At 39.5% G+C, this 11524-nt stretch overlaps 1 protein-coding gene across 1 annotated transcript; it reads left to right on the top strand.

Moving 5' to 3' along the window:
- The first annotated feature begins 1358 nt into the window (after positions 1-1358).
- On the top strand, positions 1359-9417 carry LOC130923740 (homeodomain-interacting protein kinase 2-like). Its single transcript, XM_057849666.1, has 7 exons — positions 1359-1825; positions 1887-2068; positions 8731-8854; positions 8937-9050; positions 9130-9210; positions 9303-9364; positions 9411-9417. The coding sequence occupies exons 1-7, from the start codon at positions 1712-1714 to the stop codon at positions 9415-9417; spliced, it is 684 nt and encodes a 227-aa protein (XP_057705649.1). The 5' UTR covers positions 1359-1711.
- Positions 9418-11524: the final 2107 nt, after the last annotated feature.

Here is an 11524-nt window from a genome sequence, read left to right as displayed (position 1 = left end):
AGGCTGCTTAGGAAATACTTTTTGTCAAGATCATTATCCATTGAATATGGTACGCTTACCGGTGTCATGTCAATGTACTTACACCCGTCAAAAATTGGATCCCCTGGGCGGAGCCATATGGAGGTAGATTTGTGTCTTTAGTATTCAATCAATACAAAAGTTGCATCAAAATATATATTTTCAACCAAAAAAAAAAAAAAAAAAACTCACTTCAATTTTAAAAAAAAAATGTGTTTGAATGCAAAAATAAATTTGAAACTCAAAAAACTCCCAAAAAATGCATGTGAAAGCTATTTTTCTCTGATTTTTTTTTTTTTTTTTTTTTTTTGATTGAAGCAACTTTTTTGATTGAAGTAATGTTGATTTGTGTTTGGGCCACATTTTGGCTAGGACATTTTTGTCTTTATTATTCAATCAAAAAATAAGTTGCTTCACAAAAATGTATTTTCAAAAAGAAAAAATCACTTCAATCAAAAAAAAAGAGTCGTAGAAAAAGTTTTTGAATGCAAAAAATAAAATTGCCCTCCCATAATATTTTATTTTTTGAAAATTCGATGCAAAATAAATGACCGTCTAAGGTGCTAGTCACATGATCTGTTTGAAAAATAATTTTGACCCATTATCAAAATTTTTTTTTTTGTTCATTTCATTCATTTTTGTTGCAGTTTTATTGCTTTACAACTTTTATATATGTAAGAAAGTCAATTAACATGCAATGACACTTTTCGGTCACCAGGGGGCCTGGCACCCCTGGCACCCCCTTAAAATCCGCTTATGGAAATGACCCCAAATCAAATGGATGTGACCCCAAGGGGTATACCTGCGAAAGCAAAGCTACCATTGCAATTTCTCCAGAAACAGAATTTTCTAGTATCAAGATAATATTAAGAACTGGATGAAATTAGTTAAGTTAATTTATATGATCAAATTTGTAAGTCATACTTAAATTTCTGTATATATGCCTATCAATACGTGGGAGAACTTACGCTAATAACGTGTTTGAAAATGGAGGGGTGATTGAGGTAAGCCTGGATAATGTCTCTGACGACACTTCATTCGGTTGTCAGTCCACTTTTCAACAGCTTTCAAGATGATGCCACTAGCAGACATCATCCCAGCTGAATGACCTCTTCCCTGAGCGGCGCGCTTATGTGATTGTGATGTCACGCAGCATCATGGTGCGTTCAAAGGTATCTACCACCACCGCACGTTTTTGTCGCTTCTCTTCTAAGAGGAGACTGAAGGTTAGTAAACCAGGTGCACAGGTAGAAAGCAGAGATGGACTCTTACGGCGTTTTTGGGGATCGCTTAGTCCCTGGAGCCCGGCTGTACTCGGCGTCCACTAGTTACAAGGTGCTGTCATTGCTCAGCAGCGGAACCTTCGGGAAAGTGGCCAAATGCCGCAAGATGGATAGCAACAAGACTGTGGCGGTGAAAATGTTTAGAAATCAAGGCAGCTTTGCGGAACAGGCCAAGGTTGAGGTAGGGTGAACCTGGCTCAGGTAAAAAACTAAATAAATAAAGATAATAAGTATTTGTGTAATCTGGCGATAGAAATTGCAGCTTGCAGTCCAAATTTGACGATAGACTTATCACTGTGCTACATTATTCATTTAATATGTCCTATCTGTAGATTGACACGTTGCAGAAAGTAAAAATCCTACATAACTCCAAAAGACACTTGGTGCTGTGGAAACGTATCTTTAACGACATGGGCCACATTTGTTTGGAATTTGAGTACCTGGACAAAAGTCTTTACGACCTCATGAAGGAACGACAATTCAAAAATCTCCAAGTGAAAGAGATTCGACCCCTGGTCCATCAGGTATATTCCACACTTGGACAACAATGAGAAGATCATTGATAAAACATCCATCATTTTTTAGCTGGCCATCGCTCTGGACCACTTGAAGCGCGTTCATACGATCCACGGAGACATCAAGTTGGAAAACATCATGCTGATCGACCACCAGCGGCAGCCATACCGAATCAAACTCGGCGACCTCGGATTGGCCCAAGGCGGTTCGGTCAACAAACAGAACTCTAATAGTCAGAGCCACCAGTACCGGTAAGGAACTGGAAAAACAAACTGGATTCTCAGTCGCCATTTCAAAATTTGAAATTGTTTAGATTCTGTTTGCCGTTTGCTGTTGCCATTTTCCCTTAGTGGATTCTCAGTCGCTATTTCAAAATTTGAAATTGTTTTGATTCTGTTTTTGCCGTTTGCTGTTGCCATTTTCCCTTTTGGAATATTTTGTCCCGAAACAAATCCAATAGTAGGACCAACTGTACCTGTTTGTTATTGGAATAATAAAGACGATAGATTCTTTAAATCCATGAGGTTTGAGTACAAAAAGTACATCTCTTTCAGCTATTCATTTTTAGTCATTACAATTTAATTTGTGTAATTGCATTTTTTTTGTCACAAAACATACTAGTCCTTCTCAAAAAATTAGCATATTGTGATAAAGTTCATTATTTTCTGTAATGTACTGATAGACTTTCATATATTTTAGATTCATTACACACAACTGAAGTAGTTCAAGCATTTTATTGTTGTAATATTGATGATTTTGGGGGAAAAAAAAAAATCAAGAAAAAAACAAAAATCCCTATCTCAAAAAATTAGCATATTTCATCCGACCAACCCAAAATAGTGTTTTTTAACACAAAAATTATTAACCTTTAATTAATTATGAATGAAATATTTATTGTCATCAACGGTATCATTGACAATCATTGACAATTACAAAATGTGATATACTTTGCCCGAAGGAAGAAAGAACCAAAGAAAAAAAGACAAGGGCAGACGGGAGGAAGCATATGCTAATCAGTTTCCCGTCCCTCCATACAGCTAAAGACGCACAATCAGACATGGTACAGTTACATACATTACATGGCCACAAACTGTACAATGACACAATCAACAATCTGGGTTTTCAATAACTCAGCGTCCAGTCAAGCAGCTACATTGCGGTTGTTGATCACACAGCAATCTCGTACACGGATTAGTGTTCTGAGTTTCAGGGCGCTCAAGGTTATGGCCTTGCCATTGTCCCCGACATTCTAGCATCTATTTGTTGAGGGAACATTTTGTTGTGGCTATGTGTGTGGCAAAAATTTATAAAAAATTATAGATTATAAAATTTAAAAAAATATTTTAAAAATTATATCAGCTATGCACTCAATACTTGGTCGGGAATCCTTTTGCAGAAATGACTGCTTCAATGTGGCGTGGCATGGAGGCAATCAGCCTTTGGCACTGCTGAGGTGTTATGGAAGCCCAGGATGCTTTGATAGCGGCCTTAAGCTCACCCACAGTGTTGGGTCTGGTGTGGCTCAACTTCCTCTTCACAATATCCCACAGATTCTCTATGGGGCAGTGACGTGCGGTGAGGTTCATGGTTGGTGAGGCACTGACTCCTTTAGTGTCAGATTTCCAAATATATAAACCAAAAAGGGTAGCTTATTCAATTGGCTACTGGTTATTTCATATCTCATCAGCATTCTTCACAAAACACGCACACACGGTACATATTATCGATACGTAAAAGTAAGAAAATAACATGCATTTGCGATAATTCATGCAACATAAATGAGAGTAAAGAGTGGTGTACAAAACCACAGAATTCAATTCTGACCTTTAGTGAAATATTCCGTTGTTTTTAAAACTTGTAATTCTGATACTTTAATCAATTTATTACAGATTGCTAAACAAAAAGTGTGAAAAGAAAAACAAAGAATATTTTATTTAAGGCCAAAATTTAGTTTTTAAATATTCTATTGTATTTTTCTTAGTCTAAGCTCTTTTAAAAAAATTTTTTTATAAGATTGAAATGAAAACTGTTTGTGGTCTTGCACCTGTCCTTCACCACAAAAACCGCCGTTACTTTGGAAGAGCATAGGTTTGGTCTCAACATTCGTAGGGACGATATAACAGCATAACCTGCATGTAGGTACACTTTTTGCTGGGGACGGGACATTAATAAGACCAAACAGATTGGATGAAGGGGGCAGAGGGCCACATTTCTCATGTATATGAACCTAGTTAATTAATAGGCAAAATGATCAATGCAAAATAAATCCTTATCTACTGATAATAACTTTTATGTGCATTGGTTCAGATGATACACTGTTCGATTCAAACCTTTGTTTTAAAAAAATACTAAAGAAACATTTTGAAAACTTCCTGAATAAATGTCTGGTTTTTATTAGCATAAACATAATGAAAATAATTTACTTAATAATGGTAGGGTCAATTCTATCCTTACAACATATGGAACTATTGAAAGATCTAAATTCTCTATATAACTGAACATTATATCATGCAAAAAAGGTAAGGTTGCTTAAACGTTGGTGGGGACAATTTTAGCATCCTGAAAAGTTGGTAGTGTTATGTCCCTACCGTCCCTATGCAAACCTACGCCCTTTTTGTAAAAGTCCTCCTTATTTTCCTTTACCTTAAAAAAATCTCTCCACCTCAATGGAGAGGATTGCTTCAATTAGATCGCTGTGTTCTATTTGACAAGCCAGAACACACAGTGGATGTGTCCAAATGTCTAGCTAACCTTTCATCTTTCTGAGCAAAACCATGTAATCGTTCTACATATATGCCACGTTTAGAAGAGCTTACACGCTCATCGTTACCACGAAATGTTAACTCCTGTTTAGCTAGGATGCAGGTTGCATTAATAAGGTATTTCAAACTCTTTACCTTAGCATTCTGGATGCTACCGTTGAGCTTCCGCTGTTCGTCAAAGCCAAATCAATCCTTGAGCTTCCAAAAGTTTTTAAGGCAATCAGGCTTTGAATGTGAGTGGTCGAGCTCTCGTGTTTGCTGAGGCTTCGTGGTAGTTCTTTAATGTCACAATATCTCGTGTTAGTCCAGACATTGGCACAAGTTGAGAAAAAAAGGCAGGGAAAGCAGCAAAGCCGATTTTTTCGAAGGACAGCCACATAGCCAGTCTTTTCGGGTGTACCAGTCCGTTTGAAAAGCGCGAGTTATCTTCTGTCCCGTAGTTTGAAGCAAACCTTTTAGCTCCGGTGTTGTTAATCGCGTCCACTTTTGACGGAAAGTCCAGTTTCACGTACGCCCCCTTTCAGTGCGGCAGAGTACTATCTGCCGCAAGCTGTGCCTTTTCACTGCGGTTTTATTTCCCATCAGCAAAACTAAATATGTCGCTAACAAAAGTTAAACTTTAAGCCGTTAAAGACATTAGCCAGACTGTGGAAAATCAGGTCAAATAAACGTATCTGGAAACATTATAATGGCGACATGCAGATGGACGGCAACCAGCACGCTCCAATTCCATGTATCAACCCAGTTTGTTATGGATTGCGCAATCAGAGGTGAGGCTTTACTCGTTGCTGCCGCACCTCTCGTGTTCGTTATTTGAACAGGAAATGTGCAAATTCAGCGATTTGGACTATAAAAAATGTTTGAAATGAGTCATACATAAAAACCAATGGACAAATATTAATATAAATTTGATGCTATAATTATTTTTTTGTCATGATGACAGGTGAGGCTCTGCCTCACCTGCCTCCCCTGACCGCACGTCACTGCTATGGGGTTCAGGTCAGGCGAGTTGGCAGGCCAAATGAGCACAGTAATGGCATGGTCAGGTGCCAGGTCATGCTGGAAAATGAAATCTTCATCTCCATAAAGCTTTTCAACAGATGGAAGCATGAAGTGCTCCAAAAACTCCTGATAGCTAGCTGCATTGATAAAACACAGTAGACCAACACCAGCAGCTGACACGGCACCCCAGACCATCACTGACTGTGGGTACTTGACACTGGACTTCAGGCATTTTGGCATTTCCTTCTCCCCACTCTTCCTCCAAACTATGGCACCTTGATTTCTGAATGACATGCAAAATTTGCTTTCATCTGAAAAAAGTACTTAGGACCACTGAGCAACAGTCCAGTGCTGCTTCTCTGTAGCCCAGGTCAGGTGCTTCTGCCGCTATTTCAGGTTCAAAAGTGGCTTGACCAGGGGAATGCGGCACCTCTAGCCCATTTCCATGTTTCTGCAGGTCCCCCAAGGTTCTGGAATCGGCCCTTCTCCACAATCTTTCTCAGGGTGCGGTCCCCTCTTCTGATTGTGCAGCGTTTCCTGCCACACTTTTTCCTTCCCACAGACTTCCCACTGAGGTGCCTTGATACAGCACTCCGGGAACATCCTATTCGTTCGGAAATTTCTTTCTGTGTCTTAGCCTCTTGCTTGAGGGTGTCAGTGATGGCCTTCCGGACAGCAGTCAGGTCGGCGGTCTTGCCCACGATTGCGGTTTTGAGTAATGAACCAGGCTGGGAGTTTTTAAAAGCCTCAAGAATCTTTCGCAGGGGTTTTGAGTTAATTCGTTGATTCAGATGATTTGGTCAGTAGCTTCTTTAGAGTACCTTTTCATGATATGCTAATTTTTTCCCCCCAAAATCATCAATATTAAAACAATAAAAGGCTTGAACTACTTCAGTTGTGTGTAATGAATCTAAACTATAAGAAACTCTAATTTTTATCACTACATTTCATAAAATAATGAACTTTATCACAATATGCTAATTTTTTTAGAAGGAATAGTAGTTCCAATGTTCAGACCCAGGTGTTCAGGTGAGAGAATAGAATATCAAAAATGGTGGAACCTCGATGTGCTTACTACGTCAGTACAAAAAGTGTAATAGGCTTTTGCCTAATTGAGTACTGTTCTTCAGGGTCAACATGACTGTTTTCCTTTTGGAATAAACACAATGTTTCTCTAGGGATCTGGAAAACCAAAGGCAATGAATCCCCAGTTTTCTAATCTTACCTTGGTTGCACTCTTCTTTTCATGTGTAGTATTACCATTACCATTGCACTTTTGAGACTCACAGTGGGGCAAATAAGTATTTAGTCAACCACTAATTGTGCAAGTTCAAGTTCTCCCACTTGAAAATATTAGAGAGGCCTGTAATTGTCAACATGGGTAAACCTCAACCATGAGAAACAGAATTTGGAAAGAAAAGAAAAAAAAACAGAAAATCACATTGTTTGATTTTTGAAGAATTTATTTGCAAATCGTGGTGGAAAATAAGTATTTGGTCAATACCAAAAGTTCATCTCAATACTTTGTCATGTACCCTTTGTTGGCAATAAAGGAGGCCAAACGTTTTCTGTAACTCTTCACAAGCTTTTCACACACTGTTGCTGGTATTTTGGCCCATTCCTCCATGCAGATCTCCTCTAGAGCAGTGATGTTTTGGGGGTGTCGTTGGGCAACACGGACTTTCAACTCCCTCCACAGATTTTCTATGGGGTTGAGATCTGGAGACTGGCTAGGCCACTCCAGGACCTTGAAATGCTTCTTACGAAGCCACTCCTTTGTTGCCCTGGCTGTGTGTTTGGGATCATTGTCATGATGAAAGACCCAGCCACGTCTCCTCTTCAATGCCCTTGCTAATGGAAGGAGATTTTCACTCAAAATCTCTCCATACATGGCCCCATTCATTCTTTCCTTTACACAGATCAGTCGTTCTGGTCCCTTTGCAGAAAAACAGACCCAAAGCATGATGTTTCCACCCCCCATGCTTCACAGTGGGTATGGTGTTCTTCGAATGCAATTCAGTATTCTTTCTCCTCCAAACACGAGAACCTGGGTTTCTACCAAAAAGTTCTATTTTGGTTTCATCTGACCATGACACATTCTCCCAGTCCTCTTCTCGATCATCCAAATGCTCTCTAGTGAACCGCAGACAGGCCTGGACGTGTACTGGCTTCAGCAGGGGGACACGTCTGGCAGTGCAGGATTTGAGTCCCTGGCGGCGCATTGTGTTACTGATAGTAGCCTTTGTTACTGTGGTCCCAGCTCTCTGTAGGTCATTCACTAGGTCCCCCCGTGTGGTTCTGGGATTTTTGGTCACCGTTCTTGTTATCATTTTGACACCACGGGGTGAGATCTTGCATGGAGCCCCAGATCAAGGGAGATCATCAGTGGTCTTGTATATCTTCCATTTTCTACTAATTGCTCCCACATTTGATTTCTTTAAACCAAGCGTTTTACTTAATGCAGATTGTCTTCCCAGCCTAATGCAAGTCTACAATTTTGTCTCTGGTGTCCTTCGACAGCTCTTTGGTCTTGGCCATAGTGGAGTTTGGAGTGTGACTGACTGAGATTGTGGACAGGTGTCTTTTATACCGATAATGAGTTAAAACAGGTGCCATTAATACACGTAACGAGTGGAGCCTCGTTAGACGTTGTTAGAAGAAGTTAGACCTCTTTGACAGCCAGAAATCTTGCTTGTTTTTAGGTGACCAAATACTTATTTTCCACTCTAATTTGGAAATAAATTCTTTAAAAGTCAAACAATGTAATGTTCGGGGGGGGGGGGGGGGGGGTCCCACATTCTGTCCCTCATGGTTGAGTTTTACCCATGTTGACAATTACAGGCCTCTCTAATCTTCTTAAATAGGAGAACCTGCACAGTTGGTGGTTGACTAAATACTTATTTGCCCCATGTTTCTGCAAGGAAATGGAGCACCAAAGTCACAGTCAAGAATTGGATGACTAAAGACAATAGATAGTGGTGTCCAGCTATTTCAAAGACAAAACATGGGTCCTCTGTGTGTGGAGTTTGTTTTAATGTTTGCATTATCTTTCTCAAAAACTTCCCTGAAATTTTGGGTTGGGTAAATCAGATGGTTAACCCTTCAGAGCACTCAAAAGTCGATTAAATTGTGCATTTACCCACTTTCAGGTCTCCAGAGATCTTACTGGGGGCTCCATTCACTGAAGCAACAGACATGTGGTCTGTCGGCTGTGTGGCAGCTTTCCTATATATGGGCACTCATATGTACCATGGCAGGAATGAATACGAAATGGTAAACTACCGGGATAAATTCCCCTGAACAGGAAAGCCTGACAAGTTGTTCTTACCCACGGTCTCTTGTGTCGTGTCTTCAGATAAAGTTTATTATGGAGACTCAAGGTCCGTTTCCAGAAGATACCATGATTTCTGGACAGAAGACTTGTGACTTTTTTCACAGAGACAACCAAAACAGTACCTGGAAACTGAAGGTAACTTAAATTTCAAGTAAAAATGTTGGCGTTCGGAGGTTTAAAAAAAAAAAAAGGCAAAACAACCCTCTCTCCGCAGACACCTGAACAGCAAGAGACAGGATTTGTGCCACGAGACACAAGGAAGATCAAGTTGATTTCTCTCAATCACCTTCAGCAAGTATGGCAAAAATGTTGCCACCCAGATAAGGACCAAGCCTCTCCAAGAAAAGACACCAGTAATAAATATTGTTTTGTTTTGTTTTGTTTCAGCTGCAGCCGTTTGATGGCAAGCACACCAAGGACAAAGATGTGTACGCAGAAGACAAGCAGACGTTTGTGGACATGTTGAAGAAAATGCTCCACCTCAACGCTTCCCAGCGACTGACTCCGCGACAAGTCTTGACCCATCAATTTGTCTCTATGAGCCACCTGAAACTTCATCGAGACATCAGCCCACAGTATGTAGTTGAGCTGAGTGAAATGAGGGTTGCCAATACTGTTTCCAGGGCTTTTAAGCAATGGTTAAGATTAGTGTTGCACGGTACTGATACAGCACTAAAATGACGTCATCGGTATCAGGGAATACTTAGAAGTAACGTGCTGATGCTGTGCAATATGTACTTTGTGATACAGTGGTACCTCTACTTACAAAATTAATTGGTTCTGGAAGTAGTCTTGTAACCTGAAAATTCCGTAAGTAGAGACGCATTTTCCATGTAAATGCCCTAATCTGTTCCAAGCACTACTGAAAAGCCACATGAAATTTAATACTCGTGCTAAAACTGGAATAAAACAACTGCCAAACACATTTGAATCATTTTGTACACCTAACCTAACCGTTAATACCTGCAATGAAATACTGTAAATGATACAACATAACGGAAAGGAAAATATAAAAATAAAATATCTTGCCTTATGTGTGTGGGCTTGAAAAAACAAAAACGCGAGGAGACTTGTGCTCTTTTGGCGAAGACGTCAAGCCCACTATAATAACAACACCGTTGCGCCTGTGCACGTCATCATACTGCGACACCCACATTGAAACTTCATCAACAATAGGCCAATAGCAGAGCAGAATCGTGTTACTGAAGCATGATGGGATAGATTATCAGGGTCCCCCCAGGATTGATCAATCTAAATTCAAGACTTTTAAGAGCTTTTTTAATGCCATTTCAACTGAAAATTAATACTTTTCTCGCACCCATTATTTAGATAATATTTAATCATATTAAAAAAATAAAGCACTGAACAACAAATTTAACCTCAATTACTAAGTGTGTTTGACAAAAGAATGCACATTTATTAAAGATACAATTAAAACACATTTAAATACAAGGTCTTTCAAAAAAAATTCCCCCCAAGATAAAATGGATTTTACACTATTATTGTAAAGCAACTTCAGAAATTACATTTGCAATACAACAGGTTTCCCTTTTAAGAGGACCTAGTCAAGGTGGTAGGTCGGTGATTGTCAAGTTGGCCACCTTAACTGTAAAGTGCTTGCAATTGGCATTTGGCAGTGAAAGTTTAAAAAACAGCCACTAAATGGCAGTAGTTTACAATTAATTACCACAAAATAAAAAAGCTACACATGACCATTTCCCTTGGTAGTTGTTTTTTTTCTAATCACATTACAAGAAGTATACAAAACGCATGTTAATACTTTGTTAGCTATTGAAGACATTTCTTTTAATCAGAGAATATCCATACTCTTATTTAATCAAGAAAAACATTTAAATATACCAGGAGGTGTTGTACTATCACCTACATTATAATTTGCCTACCACCATGCCATGTTATCCAGATCAACGTTACCCCGCACTCGTTCCAATAATAGACAGTGTCAACCGTGTTGTGTACCTGAGAGTGATGGTGTATCTACTGCTGCATTCCAGAGAAGTGGGAAGTCGGATTTATCCCACTCGGATGGTACCAGTTCCGACCTCAAAGCGTTCCAAGCAAATGTAAACAACAAGGCCATTTTATTTTGGCCATCCAAAGACATTTTGACCTCCAGCAAACCTGCCTTCCTATAAGCGATCAAATATTAGATGAAAAACGACGGCTGCGTTATAGCCCACACTGTAAACTGCCTTTTTTTTTAGTTACATCCTTTGCTGATCGTCAATATAAAAACAAAGCACAACAAAGATAATTCACTGTATGAGAAAAAAATACATGGCGTCTCAAATAAACTTGATTTACTTCATTATTGTGTTACGTTTCTTGAGCGCCATTTTGTCCAGTGACGTCAGATTGAAACAACTCAGGGTAGTTATTTTTTCTCCGACTTCGCGACTTGAACCTCCCAGTTCGAGTGGCGTTCCAATGATATTTTCCTAGTCGGAGGTCGGAAAAGTCCAACACTTTTCTGGAACGCAGCATACGACTCCGGTTTACCATGCTAAGGCTAGTGCACCTGCCAATACCCCATTGAACATGGCTAACTCTTGAGTTAAAACTGCGAAATTCACATTTATTCGAAAGGCAAA

This window comes from Corythoichthys intestinalis, chromosome 11 (genome assembly GCF_030265065.1).
Source record: "Corythoichthys intestinalis isolate RoL2023-P3 chromosome 11, ASM3026506v1, whole genome shotgun sequence".
Taxonomy (NCBI): domain Eukaryota; kingdom Metazoa; phylum Chordata; class Actinopteri; order Syngnathiformes; family Syngnathidae; genus Corythoichthys; species Corythoichthys intestinalis.
This window is presented reverse-complemented; position numbering and strand designations above follow the sequence as displayed.

Bases quoted from the DNA above. Each gene is read 5' to 3' on its own strand.
- LOC130923740 (XM_057849666.1), top strand. From the start codon at position 1,712: ATGGGCCACATTTGTTTGGAATTTGAGTACCTGGACAAAAGTCTTTAC. The intron at 2,069-8,730 runs GTAAGGAACTGG...ACCCACTTTCAG, and splicing joins AGTCAGAGCCACCAGTACCG to GTCTCCAGAGATCTTACTGG. The intron at 8,855-8,936 runs GTAAACTACCGG...TCGTGTCTTCAG, and splicing joins GCAGGAATGAATACGAAATG to ATAAAGTTTATTATGGAGAC.